At 47.2% G+C, this 24,882-nt stretch overlaps 1 protein-coding gene across 3 annotated transcripts in view; it reads left to right on the top strand.

The window, feature by feature from the left end:
* The window catches only part of LOC134175751 (peroxidasin homolog), a 42,183-nt gene that overhangs the window by 8,746 nt on the left and 8,555 nt on the right, over positions 1 to 24,882 (top strand). For 2 of the 3 annotated variants that reach the window (XM_062641998.1, XM_062641997.1), the window contains exons 2-16: positions 1,355 to 1,426; positions 8,682 to 8,753; positions 9,008 to 9,079; positions 11,111 to 11,182; positions 12,681 to 12,752; positions 14,237 to 14,409; positions 16,069 to 16,186; positions 17,744 to 17,913; positions 18,390 to 18,662; positions 18,813 to 18,929; positions 20,450 to 20,608; positions 20,777 to 20,889; positions 22,132 to 22,288; positions 23,839 to 23,947; positions 24,702 to 24,859. In XM_062641998.1, the coding sequence (XP_062497982.1) occupies positions 1,355 to 1,426; positions 8,682 to 8,753; positions 9,008 to 9,079; positions 11,111 to 11,182; positions 12,681 to 12,752; positions 14,237 to 14,409; positions 16,069 to 16,186; positions 17,744 to 17,913; positions 18,390 to 18,662; positions 18,813 to 18,929; positions 20,450 to 20,608; positions 20,777 to 20,889; positions 22,132 to 22,288; positions 23,839 to 23,947; positions 24,702 to 24,859 (1,907 nt within the window). Of the gene's footprint in view, positions 1 to 1,354; positions 1,427 to 8,681; positions 8,754 to 9,007; positions 9,080 to 10,967; positions 11,020 to 11,110; positions 11,183 to 12,680; positions 12,753 to 14,236; positions 14,410 to 16,068; positions 16,187 to 17,743; positions 17,914 to 18,389; positions 18,663 to 18,812; positions 18,930 to 20,449; positions 20,609 to 20,776; positions 20,890 to 22,131; positions 22,289 to 23,838; positions 23,948 to 24,701; positions 24,860 to 24,882 lie in introns of those variants that run through there. The other variant, XM_062641999.1, reaches the window with a different exon arrangement.

The following is a 24,882-nucleotide window of genomic DNA, read 5'->3' as shown; positions in this document are numbered from 1 at the left end:
AGGGGGTAACAAGGCAGAGATTCAATATTTCAGTTTGATTTGCAATGTATTTTCTGCCTAAACTGTAAGAAAATTTAGTGAGGAAGTAAATGAAGTAAAATCAGCTTTACTTACTGTGTATCCCCTTCTCAAGTGGTTGCTCAGAGGTGTTTCAGCCCCTTTGGCTACTCACTGTCAGCTCACTTGCAGCTCCCTGCAATTAATTCATCTCTTTCTAAGCTTAATCTTATGAAGGCCGTGATTCTTGTTCTAAAAATAAGTGTTGAACCTGTAGCTCTGTGTGGAATTCTAGTTTCAACCTCTGCCTCCAAACGCTCTGTCACTCACCAACAGAATGATGGGCAGCTCAGCGCGTTCATGTGTGATTTCCCCTTAAAGCAAATGCCCTTAAAAGGCTGCCTTAAACCAAGAAATAGCTGTGTGCTCTCTAAAGGGGAGAGATTAAGCAGTGTAAGAGGGGAAGAAAATCAACTTCGTTGTTGCGCCTTGGATAGAAACTAGCAGCAAGATCCATTTGTCAGTGTGTTGTGATTTGTTACAATACACTGGACCGCGTGAGGTGCCAAATCGATGCACATTCCCTATAGAAGTGTTTCTACTCGGTTAACCAGGTTAAACCACTTAGCTCTTATTTTCTTATCTCATTAGCAATCAAACCCCTCTGTTTTAGGGTTCCAAGCTGATGCAGTTACATGGGCAGCCCTTGAAATTTGCCAGAATCCCCTGGACTCCACTAATTCTAATTGAAGTTGGCACACGTTTGAAACGCAGGCAGCGATAAGCTGTGCTGAGTCTTGGAGCACTGCAGAGCAGAATGTGAAATGCTTATTATATGAGGTTATTTGATCAGATTTAACCATTTTAGGGCAAGGATAATTTTGCGAAGGAGCTAAAAAATGGCTCCATGTGGTGATGTGCATTCCTTTACAAGTCAGTATGAGGTGCAAGTGTAATTAGAATAGTTAGGGTTGGAAAGGACCTTAAGATCATGTAGGTCCTTACGATCATCTAATTGCACGTGAACTTGGGGTGCTGAGGTGCAGACCTTGTCTGGTGCTCATGGAAGTGATCACTTGAGTCCTTTCAGCCTTTAGTTTTCTATGATATTAATCTGAATTTTGTAAATGTCACTTTGTCCTGGCTATTGGCTGAGTTTATAGACAAGAGGAGACCCCAGCCACCATCCCCATTCCTTCTCCACTCCCTTCCCAATCTTTGTCTCTGTTTCTCCAGTCCATAGACCTGGCATGATAGCGCCTCCCATCAGCCCTCCTCCCTTTCCTCCCACGGATGATGCTCATTGCTAAAGGCTTATTTATATCCCAAGTGCACTGATTGTGTTTTCTGCTTTTAGAGATTTACGCTTCAACCACATCAAGGAGATTCGACCGGGTGCCTTCAGAAGACTGAAGAACCTCAACACGCTGTAAGTTCCTCTCAGTGATCCTGCAGTGAGGCTATCCATTCACTGTTTGTGTCTGTACTGTCCTCTATGATGTCTTAAAGATGGCCTTGGTCCTTTAGTTGTTGCGGCCAAGCTGTGCATATCCATTTAAAGCTTTTCAATTCTCTCTGTTCTACCCTGGATTGTATTTCTTACCTTTTTTAACTAAATGTGCCTTTTAATTACATTCATTTCTCACAATTAACTTGTCCTTTCAGAAGTCCTGATGCATCCAATTACTGACTGAGGATTTTTGAGCAGGTTTGGCCTAGGATTAAGGTAGTGGAGGGATGCATTAACAGCTTCTCCTTTTCATGGCCTCCTCAAAGGCATCAACTTACATGAGTTGCTCTACATGAGTTTGGCTGAAGTGCGAGCTCATCCTTTTGAATGCCATCGTATCCTGTGCCTTGCCTGAGGATAAACCCCTACACCTACCCTACAACAGATAGAAAAGGGAGTAGAAAGCAGTTCCTTCAGTGTTGCATCCCAGCCATAGCCAGCACTCTCGCATCAGTGTGATGTACTCACACGTTTCTCACACTGCTCAAAGGAAACCCTGGGAGCCTTTGCTGGTTCTTGCTGCCGCAAGGCTGAGGGTTTGAAGTTAGATATGAGGACATCTGTGCTGTGTAGCCAAGAAGTTGAATACAAACCAGCTCCCAAATCAGAAACAGAAGCTGTGTCAGCGCAGCGCTGTGCTGGATGTAATTGGCCCGTTGGGATTCAGATCTGATTACTCTAGCTGTGACGTGGTGCTAACAGCTATAAGATATCCAGGCCTAAGCTCCAATGTCTTGGTGAGGTAAGCCAGCAGCTTGGGAACCTGCACTGCATGACAGACATCTGTATCTCTTAGGTTTGTTCATTCATGGTCCCATAAGAGAAAGTCCAGGTTGCTTATTCTGTCTGACCTTGAAAGACCTGAAGCCCCTGATCCTTTAGGGATGACAGTGCTGGAAGAAGGGAGATCTGGGCAGTAAGGCATTCAGTCAGCTGTGAGAAGTTGTTGGGAAAGTGGGAATACAGCAGGACTTTATCATAGGGACCTGTTCAACAGCTATGCTTTAAAAATCAATATTGGCTAAAGATGCTTCCACTGTGTGTGTGGGATTGATTGGCCAAACCATGACCTCAAAGAGCCCTGGTCATGACCTAGGCCCTTGTTCACAGGATGATGGGTGGTCAACTAGTAAATTGATAGAAAACCTTATTGCCAATGATGCTGTTCATCCAGAGCACAAGAACTGCCTATGTTAGTCTCTGGAACAGCACCATGTGGTACTTCATTATCAAGAATAACAGAGAGAAAGGAGACTTTGGATGGATTTCTGTCATTTGAGATAGGGTGATAAATGTGACTGAAGTATCTAGAGAGAAAATAGAGCCTGAGTCCATAGGGTTTTACCTTATCACAAAGCTCCGCGCAGGCATCTTGATCTCCAGACCTGCTCTTCCACCCCTGAGTCGAGCAGAGGAACTGTTCCAAATGAGGTCATCCCTGTGTGATGCAGACAGATGTTTGGCAGGCAGCCCGGCAGGACCACCAGCCTCGCCTCAGCTGAGCCCTAGGGAAAAGCGGGATGCTGGCAGGTCTTCACTGGAGAGATGCTCCACCCGACCTGCTTTGTAGGAGATCCCAGTTCCTGCCCTGGCAGTGCCTTGGTCTAGGCAGGTCCTTGGCATGTGCAAGACTTCTGTCTTTGTGGCTCTGCTTAAAGGTGGATGTAGGTGGGGAGACCTGTCTCTCTATGATGCCCCATGCATTTGTCCCATTCTTTTTGCTTTGTCTCCACATCCTCCTGGACAGGGACATCAAGGGCAGCAAGTCCATGAACAGACACTAATGGGAATAGGCATGAATGTACCTCCAAACATCCCTGTCTCATGATTATGGATGTCAGGGCAGTAAGAGGAACAGATTGTGGGGTAGGCTCTCCTGCTTTCCCTAAATAATGTCCTACAGCCATCAGCAGGGCTGGAATACTGAGCTAGGTGAAACTGCTCTAACAAAATGTGGCATTTTTATATCTGAATTCTGAAAATCAACTGCTTTTGCACTAAAACTTTTCCCTTTAGACAGCACTTTGTATGCTTTGTGCTTCCTGGCCTGGCCAGCAAACTGGAAACATCAGTGATTCTCACACTCGTGGTAGTGAACTCCCATGGGTGAGGAGCTAAATAACTGGAGGAGGGAACGTCAGACCTTGCACTCCTGCAGCAAATCTCTCTCCAGGAACTTATGTTTGTCCAATTCCCACATCAAAACTGACAAGAGCAGTAGAATTTGCTGATGTTTCTACATGGCAAACTCCAGCCTGAGGACTCCTATAGGTCCGTGAGTGATAAAGAGAGTAAATCCTTCCAAATCCCTGAGAGGCTTGCTGGGGAAGTTTGGCCAGGATGTTTGAAGTGAGAGGTTTGGAGGACGGAGTCGCTCAGGTTCCATGTGCAGAGCTCTGAGCTTGCAGCTTTCTGCCATAGGACTTAAAGAAACGTCCCTTAAGCAAATAAATGCTTCTAAAAGGGCTTTTCCCACCCGGTGTTTTGGCCTGGCAGAGGAAGGGCAGCAGGTTTGTGGGGAAGCTTCTGTTCTGCATCTCCTTTGGGGCAGGATGGCTGTGCTATGTCCAAGTTTGACAGTTTATAAACCACCCTGATAAGGAAACCTCTGTTGGCTGCAGGGAGGTGGGCTATGAGACCAACAGAAGAAGAGCCTGCCATGAGCATCCAGTGGGGCTCTTCAACAGTTCAAACCTTCCTCTGACTCTTTCCTCCTTTTTTCTCTCCCTGGTTTGGGAGATTGGATAAATTCCAGAGTGTCACTTGAAAATTAGAACCAGGAGCCCTATTTGTCTATGGAAGAGATCCAGTCAATGTGTGCTTCTGGCTGGGGACTCCTGGTGCAGCACCACAGGTAGTAACAATTATCCTAAATGCTGCACCACTGGCAGCTTGCTTGTTGGCTGTCTGCAGTGGTGTGTGCATTGGAGAGGTCCTCTTTGGCTAAAGGCCTTGAGAGTTGTAAGGTTTCCTCATCCCTTCCCATTGCCTCTTCCCCGTTCCAGTGCAGAGGTTGGTGTCAGGATGTCCTTTGTGTATTTTTAAGCTCTCAATATGTCCCCTTGGTTAAAAAAAGAGGGGAGAGGGAGGCAGCAAACCCTCCTGTATGCCATTCAGAATGCTCCTCAGCAGCTATTTGACTGGTGTTTGTCAACGCTTAACTGCATCTCTTAACCTAATGCTAGCTCACAGCAGGAGGTGGACCATGGAAGAGAACAAACACATTGTGAGCCCGTGGTGAGGCATAGCATCTCCTTGCTTCCTTCCCAGTTCTTGCTCCTTTTAGGTCATCTTTGGGTGGGGATGGATGAGGACACCCCTGCATAACTGTCCCCTTAAGTGTTTCCATAGGACGAAAGCACCCTGCCACATTGACCCAAGTGGTGATCATAGTCTCTCTCTGCTTAGGTGAGAGCAAAAGGCACTCCTGGTGAGCTCTGCATCTCTCCTTCACATGAGGCTCTGTCTTAAACCTCTATCAGCTCTTGAAAGAACATGTTCCTGCTAGCAAAGAGGAGATGTCAGAGCCTGCTTGGGTCTCAGAAAAAACATTTCTCCCTCAAATATGGGAAATGGCTATTCCAGATCATTCTGTGAACAAGGGCAAACGCACAGCTGAGCATTAAACTCACTTTTTTCCCCCCTTTAAATACACTGCATGATGATTTCTATTAATGGTGGGAGGGAAAAAAAATAGCTGTTACATCATCATAGCTGTAGGATGTGGTTTGTCAAAAGGGAAGAGGAAAGAGTGGATGGTTTGAGCCTGAATCCTGTACTGTCACATCGATGAATGCAGTCTTCAATACAGAAAACAACTCATTTAATGCCTCTTAAGCCTGTGCTTGGCAACCCAGAGAGAGGGTGGGGAAGGAGAAGGGAGGGGCAGCCAGGACATAAAACCTAAAGGCAACTGAATGCAAAATGTTCTCGTAGTGAATCTGGGCCAGATCTCCTGGTGCTTGTGTATCTTAAACCTCCCAGAAGAGCTCTGTAGGAATAAAGGCTGTGATTGAGTCCACCTCTTCATTTGGTGCCCAGTTCATCAGCCGGCACGAAGGGGAATGCCACATCATTCTGCTAGGAAACGTACTGCTGCTACTTTTAATTGGGCTTGTTTTGCTGCAGGGTATACTTAAGACATGCGTTGATAATGATCTTTCCAGCTTCTGTCTGCCAGAGCTTCTATTCCCAGCGGATTCGGTTAGCAGCAGATCTTAGCTGTGAATCCTCTTTAATGTCAGCAGGAATTTGGGCATTTCTGCTGTTGATTGCACTGGGATCCATACCCAGGTCATGCCAGGATTTTGCACACTTCCTTGCCTGGGGAATTGCATGGGAGTCAAGGCGCAGACAGTTGTGCAGAAGCCATCTCCAGTCTTTCTAGGAGCCAGATGTGCTGTCTTGTCTATGGATTTCTCAGAAAGCAGCGGTTTGGAATATGTGGACTATGCTCGACTTCATAAATTATCTCACTTTTGAGCTTTTTCCAGGACACATCCTTCCATTACAATGGGGAATCCTGAGACAGGAAACAGAGATGGCTTCTTCCATACGCTTTGTAACCTTTAACGGGACAATGAACAAATTGTTAAGTGTCAGACGATGAGATAAGAGGCCTCCATGCTGCGTGCCATCTCTGCTTCCAGAATTCATCTTGTTTGGCTTGGAGCACTGATTACACCCCCTAGAACTGTCCTAGATAGCCAAGACAACAAAACAAACTAGGTTAAGGCTTTTAAATAGCATCAAAATGCAGTCAGACGGCATGTTGCAATTTGAAATACCCCCCCTGGACTTCAGTCCTGGTCCAACTCATGGCATTAAAGATAAAGGGTCAGTGATGGAGTCCAGACCATCGTGGTGTGTGGGGCTGTTGGATGTTCCCCTGCCTCCAGGAGCTGCTCACCTGGTTGTTGTCTCATGTCCCCAGTGAGCCAAGCGGATGATGCCAGTTGCAAAGCAGGAGACAGGTGGGTTCCCATCCCATGGGAATAATGTTGGAACTGGAGCCCATCTATCAGCTCATCTTTTGTCCTCAGATGTGGGGCCAAGGATCAGATAATAGAGAACAAGCTGCCTTCATCCTCCTCTGGCTGAGGATGAAAGCACACTGATAGAGGGCAGGGAAGGAAGCGTGCACGGCTGGTGCCTGTGTTGTCTTTGTCCTGTGGGTAAATAGACCAAAGCCCTCCCCAGTGCTGCTCTCGAGCAGTTATTTCCAGTCCTTGGGTGCTCAATCATCAAATAAACCTTTGAGTTGGTGTTGGGGCTCTATTTCCACTCAGCGTATCTGGCTGTCAGAGCAGGATCCTGTGTTCCAAGGGCTTGACATCATTCTTGCAGCCTTATGAGTGAAGTCGGGTTGTTTAACCTCAGTATTGAGCCATCACCTCCAGCTGTGAAGCAACTTTCCAGCAGCTCTCTGCCTTAACCTCTTCAAGCTGCTTGTCCACAGCCCTGGCAGTGTGCAGTTGGGTACCGGTACCCGCATCCATGGTAGCAGGAGCTAAGCAAGGGAGGGTGCTCAGATCAAGGATACTGAGCTTTCCCTCAAACCTTTATTGCCTTGAATTCCAAAAGCTTCTTTGCACTTGAGTTTCCCACGTGCATTTTGGACCCTTAATGTAATGCTCCACCTGAGAGCAAGCCGGTGTGACTCAGATGCCTGGCAGTAACTTGTGAAGCTGCCACAACTCGTGTGTTTCTGACACCTTTTATCTTCGCATCCCTGAGGCATTTGATTTTATCTTCATCATCTTTTCCCACATGTTTTCCTCTGGTTTTCCCCATCTCTTTATCTTTTCTCTCCATCCTTCACCTGCATAAACTGCTCCTCCAAGGAAGGGAGCTTTGCTTGCAGTGCCAGAGGCTGGCTGATGCTCTGCCTACCCTATTTTTTCCAGCAAAGTTGGGAAGAAGATTGGGTTTTCCCACTGGGAAAGCACTGACCTGTCTTCTCACCTGCTGCCTGGTGGCAGATCGTTCCTGAGGAGCACGGCTATCACGAGCAGGAGCTTGTAAAGTAGAAAATGCACATCCAATACATGTGTTGAATTTGACCCAATGCTGTAAGCTCTGCTCCTTGCAGAGGGAATAGCAGCTTTTCCTACAGCACTAGAAAAGCAAATCTGCGCCATGCACAGTTGCAGCTCTCCCCTCCGTCCACATCTCTGGTTAGGACTCATTAGAGTAAGTGTAGTTTGCTCTGAGCTGTTCTGCTCTGAGCTCCATGAGCTTATAGCAGCATTGCCAGAGAAGGTATCAGTGAGATACCACAGCAAAAGACCCACAGGAGTGCGGTTGGGCAGCCACGATGAGTAGTTCAATGTGAGGTATTCAAGAGCTATTTATAAGTGATTTATTCCATTTTCTCTGTGTTGGGCTTGGCAGTGGTTGCAGCAGAGGGTTTTGTGGTGTTCAGCTGCGTGGTTACTGCTGGTGGTGCTTATTCCAAGGTCGAGCTGTGTTTCTGGTCGTTGGCACCAGCCATCATTTGCATGCTCTGTCATGGCAACTGTGCATACAAGTCGGAGATGGCTTGCCAATGTGGTGTTGTCCATGGGCTTTGGATTAAAATCAGGGTCTCTAGATGGAGGGAGGCTGCCTCTGAAGAGCCTCAGGAGTCAGATCTGGATGTAGTTCTCTTTCATTGCAGATACTTGCACACAAAGTGATTAAAACAAAGAGTTACCATTTTATAACTCCACTGTGAACTGGTATTTGAAGCTGTGTTTGGCCTCTTAGAACCTGGTTCTGCACACCCCTGCTCACACATTGGTGAATGCAGCCATGCACCTTCAGAAACTCTTGTGGTGGTACAAGGGTGGCAGCAATGGTTTAGTATCTCCTTCCCCTCCCCTTCCTTTTTCCTGTCTTCCTTCTTCTCATCCCTTTCTTGGCCAGAATTGTAACTTTGGGGTGAAAACCACTGTGGCAGAATGTAAAGAAAGGTCTTTGACCATTGGAAGCACTTGGTACCTCTGGGCAAGAAACCTCATTGGCTTAGCTGGCGTGAGTCTCCAAACCTTGATCTTCGAACCCCATTTAATGTTAAAGCTGTGTTGCAAGACAGAGGCTCGGGGTTTTCCAGTGGACAGCCAGGAGCAGAAGTGCCACGAGTCTCACACGTGCTCGACTCACCAGTTGTGGTTTTCTTTCTTGATTTGAACAGGCTGCTGAACAATAATCACATAAAGCACATTGTGAGAAGATCCTTTGAAGATCTGGAGAACCTGAAATACCTGTGAGTCAGTAACTCAGTGATTCCTTCTCGTCTTTGTAATGTAACAACCCACTTCTAAGGTTTGCCAGTCAAGGATGTATTTTTCTGTGCTTGGAATTTCTGGCTGTTCATGTCATAGCTATAAAACATCACCCCTGAATCCAATCAACAAGCTCTGCTTTGGGTTGAGGCTCATAACTCTTTCCTGTGTCTTTTAAAAGCACAAATGCTGATAAATCAGCCTCATGCTTGTTTTCCATCTCTCCTTTTGCAAGCTACCTGTACAAAAATGAGATCCAGAGCATCCAGCAACATGCCTTCAATGGGCTGCGCTCTCTGGAGCAGCTGTAAGTACAAATGAGCCTTGTTTGCTGCTGATGTGATGTCTGATTTACTGGTTCCTTGAGCACATGTGTTGTGTTTCCAGTAGGGGAGAGTATCAGACACTTTGCAAGGTGTAGGATGGGGTTTCTACTGTTTTATCATCCAACTCTGCAAGACTACACTGACTTTGTTTGAAAACAGCTGGTCCCACTGTTGGTTTTGGTTTGTTAATACGGAGGTCTCTCCCTATTGATGTCCCATGTTTTCTTCCTGACCCTAAAGCTCTGGAGCACAGGAAGAGTCCAGCTGCGCTTCTGATTCCCTTAATGACCAAGGACCTTACAATGGGAGGAAACAGGGGTCTATAGGGGTCTGCTGACAGCAAAAGTGGAAAGAGTATAAGAGGAAAGCTTAATAATAGGTGTGCTACCAACCTTGCATACGGTCTAGCTTTCCAGCAGCCAGCTCAGCAAAGATGCCTGGGAGAAAGCGTAGGAAGCAGACACCGGCTCAGCTGTGCTCAAGAGGGGATGATGCTGGCCATGGTGATATTTTACCAATGAGCATTCCAGGCTTGATGTCACGAATGAAGCTAAAAATCCCCAGCAAAGCCACAAAACCAACAAACATCCCGCTGCAAGTCCCATCTGTTTCCAATCTCGGGCAGGCACCGCTCCAAAGGAATTAGCTTTGCTCAAATCCTACCCCGTTTTCCTGCACCCCAAAGCCAGCTTTTCAAGGAAAGCCATAACCCGGCTGATGGACAGTATCAGATGCTTTCCTCAAGGTCCAAAGCAATGACAGCAGACATTTGAGACGTATTAGAGCATGTATTTTTCTCCCCACTGTTGCCCTCCGCTGCAGAATCTGAGCCTGTGCTCTGATAGGGGACCATTTATCATTAATCTTTCCATTACAAATCAAAGAGCCATGTGGCAGCTTAGGCAGTTATTTCTCGGTGCAGTCAGCTACAATAGCAGAATGAGTATTTGTAGGTCCGGGATTAACCAGTGTCCGCTGTGAAACTGATGCCTGTGTAAAATAAATGGGAAGGGTTTAGTCAATGTTGAAGTCGTTCCAACAACAGTCAATTGGTGAATGACACAGGGAGTCTGAGGTGTTGTGGTGGTGCTGCTCTGCAGACCCCAGGTTTTCTTTGCTGATGGCCTGTGGCAGTGCAGAAGGTCTCCCAGGCCTCTGGAATAGGAGGTCATGCTTGAGATTTTAGTGGCATTAAAACCATTAACCTCTATTAGCAAGAATTGGGCTGTTGATGTCAATGTGCCGTTTAGATCCCAGTGTTCCACTAGGTGCTGACTGCACCGTCTCCATCTTTGGAGGCTGTGCCTGCCCTCTGCAGAAACAGAAGAGCCCCATGGCAGCTGTTCCAAGGTGTTTCTGTCCTTGCTGGGTGGGTGCATGTGCTGGGAGCTCCTATTAGAATCACAGACGTGCAGGTTGGAAGACACCTTTTGGGATGTCTCCAGTCCCACCTTCAGCCACAAGCAGGACCCATTTCCAAGTTGTATCAAGCTGTTCAGGGCCTTTTTCTACAACTTAATTATCAGCAAACTCATGGTCCCTCTCGGAAATATTGCAGTTCATAGGCTGGGGACAAGAGCCTTGTAGTAAGGCTGTTTCTTCCTCCCTGATAATCCAAGGGTGTGTTGGGGAATGCAAAGGCATTCCCATATGGTGATCAGATGGAAGCAGCTGCGGCTGGCACTCCATGGGCAGGGGATTCATCCTGACCCTTAACAGTGCAACAGGCAATTCAGCATGATGGTGATGGTCTTAGGCTTCAGGGAAGAGCAAATCTGTCCTCCTTTTGTGTGTGGTTTAGTTTCTTAAGAGAGAGTAAATAATTGACAGGAAAGGGAAAAGCCAGTGCTGGTTCTGTGTTTGCATGTGGACAATGGAGATGCTGAAGTGGATGCTGGCTTCTTGACATCTGCACTGAGATGTGTGTGACCAGTTGGAGGATGACCTGGAAAGATCTTCTGTTTTTTAGGCTGCAATCTGTATACCTGCCCCTTGTGATTTCTGTGTGACAGGTACCTGCATTTCAACAACCTGGAAAGCCTGGAGCCGGGGACTTTTAGTGACCTGCCTAAACTTGAAAGGCTGTAAGTAAAGATGGAACCTTCCTTGTGAATAAGGGGCTGAGGAGAAGAGGGAAAACCCTACTTTTTGTGTAACAGTTTTGGTAGGGTGAAGTGTGAGCTTTAAATTGGAGGGGAAATCCTTGAAGAAGGAGATTTAATGTACTTGCCAAGTAGAGTGTTATAAGAGACTATGAAGGGAATTTCCCATGCTGTGTTATGCTCACATTTCCCATCTAAGCAGGGGTAAATCTGCCCTACAGCTGCCCAAGCCAGCTGAAACGTTCCTCTTGACCATAAGGTCAACGTGAGTCACTGTTGGGCAGTGTACAAGAAAAAGGGGGTGGAAAAGGGGAAGTCTAAGCAGAAAAACATGCATCCTGCTTGAAAGCAGTTAGAGACCGAGGTCCTGTGTCTTCTGCTCTCAGGACTGCTTCTAGCAGGAGCTCATCTGGTGTTTCCCACTCCGTGGTGGAACCAACAGACCCTTGTGTGCTGGGTGGAAATGTGCCTTAGATCCATAAACGCTAGGGAACTAAAATCATGGGATGCAAACACCCTCAGGGAAGTTGAGACCTGGATCAGCACAGCATGGCTGACCTCAGTCACTGTATTGGATCCAACAACAATTCTGGAGGGTTTGTCGGCATCCAAGCTGGGCAAGTAGGCTGAGCTTGGGTGTGCAAGCGTGTATGCAGACACTGGAACACTGCCCTTGCATCTCTTGTTCCACCATCTACTAAAACTGCTTCCTAACTTTGATCAGTGTCCTCTTGGAAGTTGTAGATGTCACCAAGATAACTAAATTTCCTGCTTCATTAAGGGAATGGAGAGTTGACAATCCCATCTTGGTCCCCACTAATGTATTTTAGTGCAATCAGGGGGTTTTAGTAACAACTAGGGAGGCTTAACCTGTGTGCTAAGAGTCTGGCAGTGAGAATTTGCCTCCGCTTTGTTCAGAGATAAGCTCAGCTTAGGCTGCTCCTGTCTGAATTAGATTTACTCATGGAATTGGATTATTAATTACATTGAGTGTAGGGCATGAGCTGTCTGGAGCCTTATTTCAATGGCTGCCCTTGTAGAATTGCCATCTCTTCTGCAGGGGGAGAAAGAGAAGGTCCCTTCTAAACTGGAGCTGTCCCAGGCACAGAAAGCATAGGGTGGGTCCAGTCCATGGGGATTTTGTGCCCTTTCTCCTCCCTTTGCAGAGCACGAAGTGGATTAACTTTAAGGTTCCAGTCTAAACCTGTTACATCACGTCTTGAGTCACTGTTTCCAATCCACACCCGCTCTCACTTTGGTGTATTGCATTGCACTCCCGAATGAATGAAACCCCTATAGCTCATGGAAAGAAACACAGTGCGTTTAAAAGCTCCATTTTGATGGAGTATTCATATTACAACTGAGTTTTTCTTCTGAGTTTTTCTATTATTTGCATTTCAAGTGGGTTTTGACCTGGGATGTGGTTATCCGCGTGGTGCAAATACTGAATCATGTCTTGGCCTGGCTTCTCCCATTGCAGATTCTTGCACAACAACAAGATTTCCAGGATTCATCCAGGGACATTCTCTCAACTGGAATCCCTCAAGCGGCTGTAAGTGGAAAACATTGCCTGCAAAGAGCAATTGTTTATCTTTGATTAGATGGCCAAGACCTGAGGAAAAATGTGCCTGCTTGGCAAAGCTTTTAATTGTTGCACCTCTAAGGCCAGTGCTAGGTTTATAAAACAGTTTTGATTGGACCTGAGAGCTCATTTAACCAGTTAGTAGTTTGTTTAAGTTAGCGCCTAATTGTAATCTAACTATAATCCGCTTCCAGCTCAGTAATGCCACAGGAAGGAACATGCTTGGAAAGTCCTCGCAACAGTTTGAACCCATAAAACATCCTTCAACACTGTAGAGAGTCCAGGTCTTAGATAGGACCTTGATCATGTCTTCAGTATCTAAGATGGAAGGAAAAATCAGTCACAAAAGAAAAGGCTTTCTTTCTAGAGATGATAATACTCAGAGGGGTGCCAATATGCAGGATTCTTCTCCTATGCAGGAGTGCCTGGTGTGTTATTCCACATAACCTGGCTGTCTCTTAAGCTCACTTCTTGCTTACCCCCCCCAGAGCTTTGCTCCATTTGTCTTTTATGATCTTTGGAAATAAAATGATGCATTTTGGGGGGGGCGAAAAAAGCAAAACCTAAAGAATTCTGGTGTTTTGCCATGATTTCCAACTACAAGAAAATAACGTTTCCCACTGCAGCCTGCTGTGAGTTCTGCAAGCAGGTAAAAGGCTTCACTTTAGCAGGAAATAACTCGTGAAATGGTGCCTGTATGTGTCAAAGGAGAAGGTGGGGTGTGTATAAAATGCTCTATCGTGGCCTCATGTGAAATCTCACATTCTCAAATGTTTGTCCCTGAAAACATTAGACCTTTTTTCCAATGGCCCAGACCCATCTACTGTAAAACTGTCAGTCGGGAAGGAGGAATAAACTAATCCCTTGATAGTCTTTTACTTCTCCTTGTGCATAGCACGGCACATAGGAATGAAGTGAGTGGAGGGAGAAGTGTGGGTGCACTGGGAGGTCACTGGTCTCCATTCAGCCTGGTTCAGGCCTGTGTTGCAATAATAAAAGCCCTTAGAGCTGTGCAGAAATGCTACAACCTCGAGCATCTGGTCGCAGGAAGATTGATCCGATGCTCGCTAGAATCAAGGGGGAGGTTTTTGGAGCTAAAAGGGAATGGAAAGCTCCAACAGAGGCAGTGTTATGTACTGTTCTTATAGAACTTAGTTACGGTTTAGATCTCCATCCTGAGGGAAAACCCAACATTTAGTGTGTCTCTGCCTCAAATTAAGCCAGAAATGCATAACCAGAATGATTTGCATTGGAAAACGATGGGTAACGTTGGTGTTTAATGCAACCCTTCCGACTGGGTTAGACATTGTGGGGATGGAATATCTCCAAGTTTCATCCAGGATATAACCAAAAGCAGGGAAAACCATCCAAGTCCTCCGTTCTGGAGGCCTGTTCCCTCCTGCGTGCTGGAGGAGGAAGCTATGAAATGAAGCACCTTTCCCTTGGTCCCGCAGGCGCCTGGACTCCAACGCCTTGCTCTGTGACTGCGACCTGATGTGGCTGGCCGAGCTGCTGAAGGACTATGCAGAGCAGGGCAGCAGCATCCAGACCGCAGCTACGTGCGAGGCACCGCGCGAGCTGCACGGCCGCTCCATCATCACCCTGACCGCCCAGGAGTTCAACTGCGGTGAGTGAAAGCAAAGCCCTCCGTGGAGCTGGGGTTTGGTCTGGGAATGGCCTCTTCCACCCCTTTTTCTCCCTGTTCCCTGCGCTGCCATCCTGCTTGTGCCTTCTTTTTATAGCTGAAATGGGGAAGTCACGCAGGTTATCAGGATAACACCGACAGTTGCGCAGTGATTGAAGGCAGCTCTGGTTTTAGCTTCCTTCTTGATGTTTTTGGGTAGAATAAGGCCAGTAAAGGACCTGCTGTTGTCAGTGGCTAAACCAGCAACCATAAGAAAAGTCTCTAACAGAATGAACAGAAGGGCAATGCTGGGAGAACTGTAATGGCTGGGAGCACAGCTGAGCAGCTATGCAAGCACATCATAGGTAGCTGGATGCTTTGTGTGGTTGTGGTGGTGCATTGAGTTTGTTAAGCTGTTGTTCTGTCAATTTAGAGAATTGCTCATGGAAAGATGCCAGTTTGAAATGAAAGAGGTTGTTCTGAAGGATTTCAAAGTTAAATATTTCATACAGAAAAAGACAGAACTCTGATGTTCAAGTGCAAGCATCAGCCCAGGATGGCACAAGCATTGTTCACTGATACTTCGCTGCTGGTAGAGTCAGCCTGAGATGCTCCCATTCACACAGGCCAGCTATTAGCATCCCTCCTGGATGTGCCAGTCCAGCTGTGTGCTTGGCTGTGCTATGAGCCAGATGTATGAGATCAGCTCTCCCTTGAGTTCAGCTTTTCTCCTATGATTTTGTTATTTCTTCTTTAAATCTTGACCATTTCACAGCTTAATTTGGGGCACAGCCATGCAAACAATTGGACTGGCACAAATGGGTCTGTGGCCTCAAGGGAGAGGGGAATAAGAAGGGTTTAGAGAAAGCAGCTTGGGACACATGGAGTGGGTACAAGTGGATGTGCTGCACCATGAGCTGTCCCCAGTATACACCCAGTGCCACGGTACAGCTGTTAATGTAAGTTTGTTCTGCTTTAGGCCTGGGTGCACAGTGGGATGTATGCGTGTCAAATCAGCCAGAGCACCTGGTGGGAAGATTTTGCTGGCATTAGGCATTTTACACTGGTATTGTGCCAGCTGGGAAAGACAAACGATGCATAATTCAGCGTAGTGGTGCAGGCAGCTGATATCTGAGTCAGTCCGAAGCCTGCTGCCATCGAGTTAACCCACTGCTTTTTAGCAGATGTGGAGCAAATCTGCCCAGGATCAGCATTTTGTACCATGGGGCTGTGGTGGGTTTGGTCCCACACTGGCGCTGCTACTGGGGATAAGTTAATCTCCTGAATAATCCAGCTGGTTTTCCTGGTGATCAGACAGGTTATTAGATGAGTAAGTATTGTGCTGCATCCAGATCAAGTGCTCCAGACAGTGCACATAAACTCCTTCATGTTCTAGCACATCCCTTAAAGGTTTAATTTGTTTAGTGCTGGAGAACATCCCCAAGTGGAGCACATTGTGAAAGGCTTGGCTGAATAAGGATAGGCTGATAAACCTTCAACATAATGAAGCCCTGGGGTGGCTCTGAGCAGATGCTGCTGTTCCAAGGGCTGTGCTGATGCCTGCTTGCTGGGGGGGGGCTGCAGGATGGGTGTTGTGTCGATGGGGCTGGAGGTGATTTTGTGCTGCTCTGGACTGGGTTGTGTTAAAACGGTGTTTTGCAGAGAGGCCTCGAATAACCTCAGAGCCCCACGATGTCGACGTCCTCTTGGGAAACACAGTTTATTTCACCTGCAGGGCAGAAGGCAACCCAAAGCCTGCGATTATTTGGCTGCACAACAAGTAAGTCGCACACAGGGAGCCCTGGGGTAGCAAATGGTTTCAAGCACCGAGTTCTTCGGTGACTGGTTGTGATTACAAAAGCTGTTTCATGCAACATTAAAAAGGAAAAGAGAAATGGATGTTCCATGGCTTGTATTTACCTTCCTTTTAACAGCATTCTCTGCTGACCATGTAATCCAAGTGGTGTTTTATCTGTATTTGAAATATTTCTTCTGCATTTGTGATGGATTCCAAGAGCTTACAGCATTCCCATAAACATACCCCGCAGGCTGAAAGGAATTGTCTTTTGATCAGGAAAAGAAAAATTTAGTATTTCATGTTGTTCTGAGCTACCACGCCATTCCCTACCTCCTGAAATGCTTCTGGTCTCTAGCTTTGTCTCGCTAAAGGCCTAACATGCTGGGAGAACAGCTTTTATTTCCAAAGGGAAAATCACTGCGCTCCACTGAAAGTCACTGCAGATCAGTGCATTGATTATCGCCCTGTTCAGCAACACTGAAACCCAACTGGCTGTGCTAAATGCCAAGAGTATTTCTGCGAAGTGCAGAGCAATTAAATACTCTGTGCTCAAGCAGTTGCCCACTGTGGAAGGAAAGTTAAGCTGCTGCTTTACAAGCTCCTTGGGTGCGGGAGCTTGAACAGGGCTCGGTTGTTAATAACCATGATCAATGTTTGCTTCTTCAACTAACTCCCCACCAGGCAGAGCTTCAGCACAGAGCAAAAGTTTATGGCTGAGTTAAGTCCCTCTGGAAGGAAGGTTTTGTTAGGGAAACGCTGGCAGGCTCCCAAAGACAGCATTGGAAGAGGGGTAATGATAATAAATGTTCCGCAAGCGAGATATGACTAGGGTAAGGAGGCATCAGGGGAATTAAACAAATGCCCAGCAAGCATATTAGTTTGCTTAGTGGATTCAGCCTTTGTCCTGTGGGGAGAGAGGTCTCTTCTCCCTTTTCAATCATCTGCAGCCATCCAAGATTCCTTCACAATGGGACAAATGGGAGGCAGCAGTGGGACCTTGTGCTGTGGGCTGGGATCCAGGAGCTGCAGGTCATTGTGGAAAGAAGGAAGATGTTTCATAGCTTTCAGGTTGGGTTGGTGCCCAAGATGTGTTGGGGTCCCATGGTGACTTAGAGCTTTTTGCTCCCCTGCCCCGAGGCCTTTAGAGCTCATTCAAATAGAAATGGCTGCGCACAATAATATTAACTCATTATTATATTTGCACTTAGGCAATAATGAGAACAAGCTTTCTGGGCCTAGATGCCCTGACAATAGCAGCGCTGCTCTTGCATGGGAACACTCTGCTCTCTGTAAGTGTTGTGTGTAATCAGTGGTGAGAGAAAAAGTAGCTCACCCAGGGAGTAAGTCAGAGCTGGAGCTGAAGTTCAGTGCTGTAAATCAGAACTGCTGCTATAAATCCCATGATTTCTCAGAATAGCTCCAAGGAACAGCAGCTTACTGCAACGCATGCGGGGCCCCTCAACTCCCTCAGCAGCTCAGGGGGAGACCCAAAAGAGTCTTCACTCCTTTCAGATTTTGCCTTTTCTGGCTCTTTTTCAGTAACGAGATTGACATGAAAGATGACAACCGCCTGAACCTGTTGCAAGATGGTACCTTGATGATCCAGAATACCAAGGAGTCAGACAAAGGCGTCTACCAGTGCATGGCCAAGAACGTGGCTGGGGAGGTCAAGACACAAGAAGTTGTGCTGCGCTATTCCGGCACCCCATGTAAGTGAGCCTTGTGCAGCCCTTGAAGGTCCAGCTTGGGTTGGGAGCTGAGTCAGAGCCAGTCCCAGTTTTGTACATGCCAAGACGTTGTGGTGTGCTGGGCAAGAGAGTGTGGATAGCAGCATAGCATGGTTTGAGCTTTAGGGCTCCTTCATGGAAGTGGGGAACTGAGATTTAGAGATTGAAGGTGCTTTGGGGCTGGGGAGGGAGATTGGGATGAATTCTGCAGCACAGAGGTATCGAGGGAGAAGGGGACACAGAGTGGGGATGTTCCAGCACTCTTAGTGCCTGGGAGGGAGCACATGGTAGGAAGAAGTAGCACTTCTTGACCTGGGGAGCTGCTCATAGCAAGGATGCAGAGGTCAGGGAAGAGCCAGATGACTTCTCACAGGGTTGCATGAGGAGTCCAAGCAACTTCTGCCCATAACCCCTCAGCAGCAGAGCTCCTGGTTCCTGAAGCTCCCGTTTCCTTCCAGCCAAGCCCACTTTTGTGATCCAGCCGCAGAACACTGAAGTGCTGATCGGGGAAAGCGTCACCTTGGAGTGTGGGGTCTCCGGGCACCCAAACCCTCGCATCAGCTGGACCCTGGGCACGGGCTCTCCTTTACCGCAGGATTCCCGCTTCGCCATCACCAGCTCTGGAGGCCTCTTCATTCAGAACGTCACCTTCTCGGACCAGGGGCAGTACAACTGCAACGCCAGCAACACCGAGGGATCCATTCAGGCCACAGCAAGGATCATAGTGCAAGGTGAGGTTCCCAAACTGACGTTTCTGGGAAGCAGTGTCTTTAAGGGGGTGTATCTAAACCCTGTGACTGGTTCTGCTCCCATGAAATGAGAATTAACCCAACCTTGCTGCCTGAGATTTTCCTGCTTTCAGTCATTGCTTTCCCCTGCAGATTCTCCCAGGTTTCTCCTCATTCCCCATGATCAGACAGTAACTGAGGGACAAAGCGTGGATTTCCCCTGCTCTGCTGAGGGTCACCCTCCACCTGTGATTGCCTGGACGAGGGCAGGTACTGCTCATTTGACTCATGCTTTCTTTCTCTCCCGAGCCATCATCCATGGTGAGAACAGTGGAGCTGATGGTCCAGGGCTATGACTTGCAGTGGTGGCACAGGAGAGATGGTGATCAGCACAGACCTAGTCAGCTAGGAGGCGTGCGGTGGATCACCAAGGATGATGTTAAGCACTGAGGTCTTTGACACACTAAATCATCGTGTCAGAAGGAAGGAGCGTGCTGGTTTTCATCAGTATGAAACCTATGGAAAACCTCAAACTTCCTCCTGTAGTGGCTTCCGACCTCCTTTGAAGAGGCTCCAAGTCAGTGGGTATCCCCATGTACCAGCTCTCCATCGCTGCATTGATTTGCTCCTCTTGGGGAGAGCACCGTTCACTGCTGGCACCCCTCTGAGGTTTCTTTTAGCTCTGGGAAATCCACTTTGGGCCAGCAGGTAGTGGTGAACTTCTGAAGTCTCAGATGATTGTCAGCACTGGCTCCACTGAGCTGATCCCATCCAACACTTTCTGGGACAGAAGCCAGCAACACTTGGCCCAGAGGCCCTCCAACTTTTCCTTATGCTTCGCAAGCCATAATTAATGGTTTATACTGTGGAGAATTCATGGCTATTGTATTCCAGCTTCCACAGCAATAGCCCTGACATGCAGTTAAGAAAGACCAACTGAGATTCTCCTCCACCAGCATGTTCTCCATCTCCTTTAACCTTACTTCCTCTACTGCCCAGATATGAGATGGTATCTCTTAGAGATGTGGGAAGCACAGTGTCAAGAAGGAAAGTTAATAACTGCTTTGTAACCAGGCTTGCTAGGCCACTCAGTGATTCAAGGTTAACCAGGCTTTACAGTGCTTCCACAGGGGGCATGCTAAGGACAAGGCAAGAGGAGGACAAGGGATGGAGCATTGCTCATCTCCAAGCCACTTTTGACAGTGTGGGGAGGATTCAGATTCCTTTGGGTATTTGGGATGAATAAATAAAGCCCTTATTTGGAGGAAAATGGAATATTAAAACCAGTAAAGTCACTAAACTGGGAAGTTCTGATCATTTTGTTTGGGTTTGGTAAAGCATTTCAATTTTCAACTTCTTCTCCTTAAATAGAGAAAATATCAGAACAACATAGTTTCCAAACCAAAGCAAATCAAAATAATGAATTAAAAAAGAAGACAATGCTCAATGTTTTTGTTTATTTGATTAAACAGCTAGTTTGGATAATGGACCGCAGATTTGCTATCCATCTGGGGTCATTAAATCTGCAGTTTGCACTAAGGAAAGGCTTAGGAGGAAAGGAAAAGGAGGGTACCAGCTTCTTTCCACTTGCTTAGGCAAGACAACACAGTCATGATCCTAGGTGTAGGAAAAGCAGCATCTGTCCTGTCCCTCACTTAACAAGATGCAGGGGCTGTCGTCAGGGTGACTGATGGCATGTTGGGAAGGGAATGAGTTTTTAGCTATCACACAGATACCTCCAGTGATGGGACTAGAAACTCATGGACAATGCGCACTGCTTGTCTGACCAGGTGGGCCGCTGCCGAGTGACCGGAGGCACAGCATCCTCTCCACGGGTACCCTGCGGGTGATGAGGGTGGCTCTGCATGACCAAGGCCAGTATGAGTGCCATGCCATCAGTGCCATCGGCGTGAGGACCCTCCCAGTGCAGCTGTCAGTGACCCCCCGAGGTAAGCTGTGAGGGAAGAAGGGCTGAATGTGTGTCATTCGTTGCAAGCTATAGGAAAACAACACTACCTGACAGGGAATTGCCCTGTGTCCTGTGGGATGGGATTTTGCTTTTGCCTCGTGCAGATGTTAAGCTGTGAGAGATCTGATGTTTTTCCCTGTGTTCACAGTGATACCCGTGTTCCTCCATCCCCCCCAGGATGTGATAGCAGAGACAGGCCAGGATGTGTCCATTGCCTGTGCTGCTCAAGGAGATCCACGTCCCACCATAACCTGGGTGAAGGTAAGTACCATGTACTCCACAGCCACTGGGAAGCATGATGGCTCCTGAATGGGGGATTAAACACCTCTCCCAGCTCAACTAGTTAGGTCAGTTCGTGCAATGCACATGGAATAAATTGTGTTTGAAGATTTAAGGACCAACATTTCCACTGATTTGAGGTTTTTAATGGTCTAAAAGAATGTTGCTTTTTCTCAGGCTCATAGCCTTGCAACGCACATTCCTGTTTTCTTTTGTTTTTCCTTCCAAATGAGTAACTTGAAGCCAGTGACCTTCTAGGATGCTGGAAACGCTTGATTGACTATTCCTGGAAAAAACCTGAAAATGGACTCTTTTTTTTTCTGAGTATTTTGTCCTTATTTCCAGGATTCCCACTGGTGGAACTGGATTGATGCTGGTTGGCTCCAGCTTTCATGGGGCAAAGCCACGAGTCCTCAGAATCATGCTGCCACCTGGCTGCTCCTTTCAAGAGTTCATTAGATGAAGCTCTCCAGCCTTCTTCGTGCTGTGCTGTAGAGTAACACTTGTGACCTTCACTGGGACGTGCCTTTGAGTGCAATCAGGCAGAGAACAAATTAGAGGGGAAATGCCTGAACCTCAGTTATCCTGCAGAGATCTCATGGGAGGTGACCTTGTAGCTTGATTTGGGCTCCAGCCAACAGTGGGAGCAGAAGAAAAGAGCCTGGGGGAGCAGCAGAGGAAGCATTAGATTGGGGGAAGGCAGCAGAAACAGGTTAAGAAACAGGAGAATAAACCCAGTAAAACATGAAGCTACTTCTGCCACCAGCCAGGTTGAGAGGTAGGGTTTGAGCTTGCTGCTGCTCTCAGTGCTATGACCAGTGATGCTGTCCAGAGCCAGCAAAAGCTGGTATCTGCAGTTCAGGGCCAGCATAAATCCAGCAGTTTCAGGTTGTCCCAAAACTGAAGACGTTTAGTCTTATTTATGTGACAGCATCAGGGCACAGCACCCGCTCCAATCAGCCCATCTGCAGAAGCGCAGAGAAATGGGGTGCCTGGAGCTGGACCAGGGTGAAGGAGCTGAGCAAGGGACCTCAGCACAGTGGGTGCTGGCAGGAGCAGATGTCTTTGGACGGGCTTTCTGGCTTCTCTGCAAGAGCAATGCTAACATCTGGTGGCCACATGGGTTCATCGCATCCACCTGCGGTTTGTGGGACAGGCTGAAGGCTGGATGATGGGAAGCTTCCCAAACCCTGACATGTTTTCTGTCTTTTCGTGGTGCAACAGGAGGGCATCCAGATCACAGAGAGTGGCAAGTTCCATATAAACCAAGATGGGACCCTTTCCATTCAAGATCTCGGCGTGGCTGACCAGGGCAGATACGAGTGCATAGCACGAAACCCCTTTGGCTTCACCTCCAGCGCTATGCAGCTCACCATCACTGGTAGGGTATCTTCTGTGGTCCTCTTGAGTCTTCTCTTGCTTTTGGATAAGGTTTGTTGTGTTGGCATAAAATCACAGAATGTTTTGAGTTAGAAGGGACCTTAAAGCTCCTCCAGCTCCAACCCCTGCCACGGGCAGGGACCCCTTCCACTGGAGCAGCTTGCTCCAAGCCCCTGTGTCCAACCTGGCCTTGAACACTGCCAGGGATGGGGCAGCCACAGCTCCTCTGGGCACCCTGTGCCAGCGCCTCAGCACCCTCACAGGGAAGAGCTTCTGCCTCAGAGCTCATCTCAGTCTCCCCTCTGGCAGGTTAAAGCCATTCCCCTTGGCCTGTCCCTACAGGCCCTTGTCCCAAGCCCCTCTCCAGCTTTCCTGCAGCCTCTTTAGGCACTGGAGCTGCTCTAAGGTCTCCCCTTAAGGAGCCTCCTCTTCTCCAGGCTAAACCAGCCCAGCTCTCTCAGCCTGGCTCCAGAGCAGAGCTGCTTGGAGCATCTTCACTTTGAACAAGGATCTGTCTTATTCCTTTAGCTTCTTTGCAGGCAGATCCCTCACAGACGTGATGGGGCCACTCAGCTGTAAAGCCCATGCACCTCTCAGCTTCTCCTTGCTGCTGTTTCTCCCTGCAGAGCCAAATGTGTTGGCTTAAACCACCTCCTGCAAGCTGAGCTGTCGGTGTCAGTGTAGTTATTGCCTCTGTTGGGAGGGAGAAACTGATTAAAATGTGCCACCACGCTCTCAAGGCATCGTCTGACCATAACCTTGCACATCAGGGGAGGCAGGAGGAGAACAACGTTGTCGCTGCACATACAGGCTTTAGATGTTTGCTTAATCCCTGGGGAATGGGAAATAAGTCTCTTGTTCTCCAGCTACTGCTCTGTGCATTAGGGAAGCTGTAATGAATAAAGAAGAGCAGCTAGTCAAACCAGAGGTCAAGAGTGGGAATTGTGCTGCTTAGAGGGTAAGGAAGAACTGACAAGGAAAAAAGATCCAAGGTGAAAAATATAAGTTAAAGGGCTAATCCTCAAGCACGCAGGGATATCCAACATGGAAAGGGAGTAGTTTATAAGATTAATTCGGTATCACTTTCTGTCCAGGGTTTGCATGCAAGGAGCTGAGACTAATCTGAAATGTCTTTGTTGTTTGAAATTACTCCTCAGATAATTTCAGTGATTTATTCATGGCTGGTACCTCATTTTCCAGCTGGCTCTTGCATACACTGGGAGCCAAATGGGAACCGGTTTGTTCAGCTGGGACAGAGGCCCTGGCTTATAAAATGCAGTGATTTTTAAGAATTCATGTATTTACTTCTGAAGGTATTCAGACAGCAGCTTGCTTTTTTGATTGAAAGTGATGTGCCTGATGTGTTGGCACTGAGCTTGAACTGGATTGTTCCACAAATGGAAAATTAACATATAAGCAATACCTTCAACTGAATTTCATCACTTCTCCTTTATGAGAAGTAAGGGTTAACCCACTGTGATTTTTTTATATTTTCCCACTTTAACCAAAGTATATTTAGGATGTTTTGTTCTTGCTTTCTGCTCTGGAAAGCCACGGATGTCGGTCGGAGTGGCGACACGTTTGTAGCCACATCAATACGAGAAGCCATCAACAGCGTGGACCACGCCATCAATTCAACACGCACGGAGCTGTTTAGCAAGTAAGTGTGTGAAGTGCCATGGTCTGAGACTTGAAACAGAAGAGAGATCAAAAAAGCTTTCCAAAACCTCGTTTTACTGTTGACAATCCACAAATGAAAGCTACAGTATTGTTTCAAGTGTTGGAGATGGAAACCGTGCCGTGTAGATGAAGGATGTGACAACTTCATACAGGCATTTGGGGTTCTGATGGACAAATATCACCCTTTATGTCACTTATATCTACAACATAGGTTTTGTCAGCTGGACAGTGCATAGAAAATGATCAGCATAGTCATTTTATAAAGGCCACTGACTTTGTGCAGGGAGAGCAGAAGTAATGATATAATAATTCCAACCGTTTCAGTAATGATATAATAATTCCAACTGTTTCCTCAATGAAATATGACTTCTCAAGGGAATGGTAACTCCCTCCTCTTTCACCCCCATGCCTGTTTTTATTGAAAAGATAGATAGCTTGTATTAAGCCCAAAACCCCAGGGTTTCAGCTGTTGAAAAGTGAAAAAAATGAATTACTATAGCAGAAATAAAACAGAGATGCTGAGGAAATTAAATAAATGTATTTTCCTGGGGAGAAATAGCCTTTCTTTAATCATCTGTAATACTCAGTGAAGCCACATTGATCTTGTGCAGTAGCTGTGGGCTCAAACACCAGACTGGGCTTAGAGCCTGACTCCTGCTGCCTGTAGAGACTCATTGCTCAGAGCAGTCCATTCATTTTCATGTTCCTGCATCACTTCTAACTCCTTAAAACAGGCGCCCCAAGACACCCAACGACTTGCTGGCTCTCTTCCGTTACCCCCGGGACCCCTACACCATTGAAACAGCCAGGGCAGGCGAGATCTTCGAAAGGACCTTGCAGCTGATACAGGAACACGTGCAACAAGGGCTGATTGTGGATATGAATGTCACAGGTAGGAGAGGTTTTATTTCCCAT

Source organism: Pezoporus occidentalis, unplaced genomic scaffold (genome assembly GCF_034315485.1).
Source record: "Pezoporus occidentalis ecotype Australia unplaced genomic scaffold, CSIRO_AGI_Poc_V1 ctg70, whole genome shotgun sequence".
Taxonomy (NCBI): domain Eukaryota; kingdom Metazoa; phylum Chordata; class Aves; order Psittaciformes; family Psittacidae; genus Pezoporus; species Pezoporus occidentalis.
The sequence above is the reverse complement of the archived record's forward strand: the minus strand, read 5'-3'. Positions and strand labels throughout refer to the sequence as shown.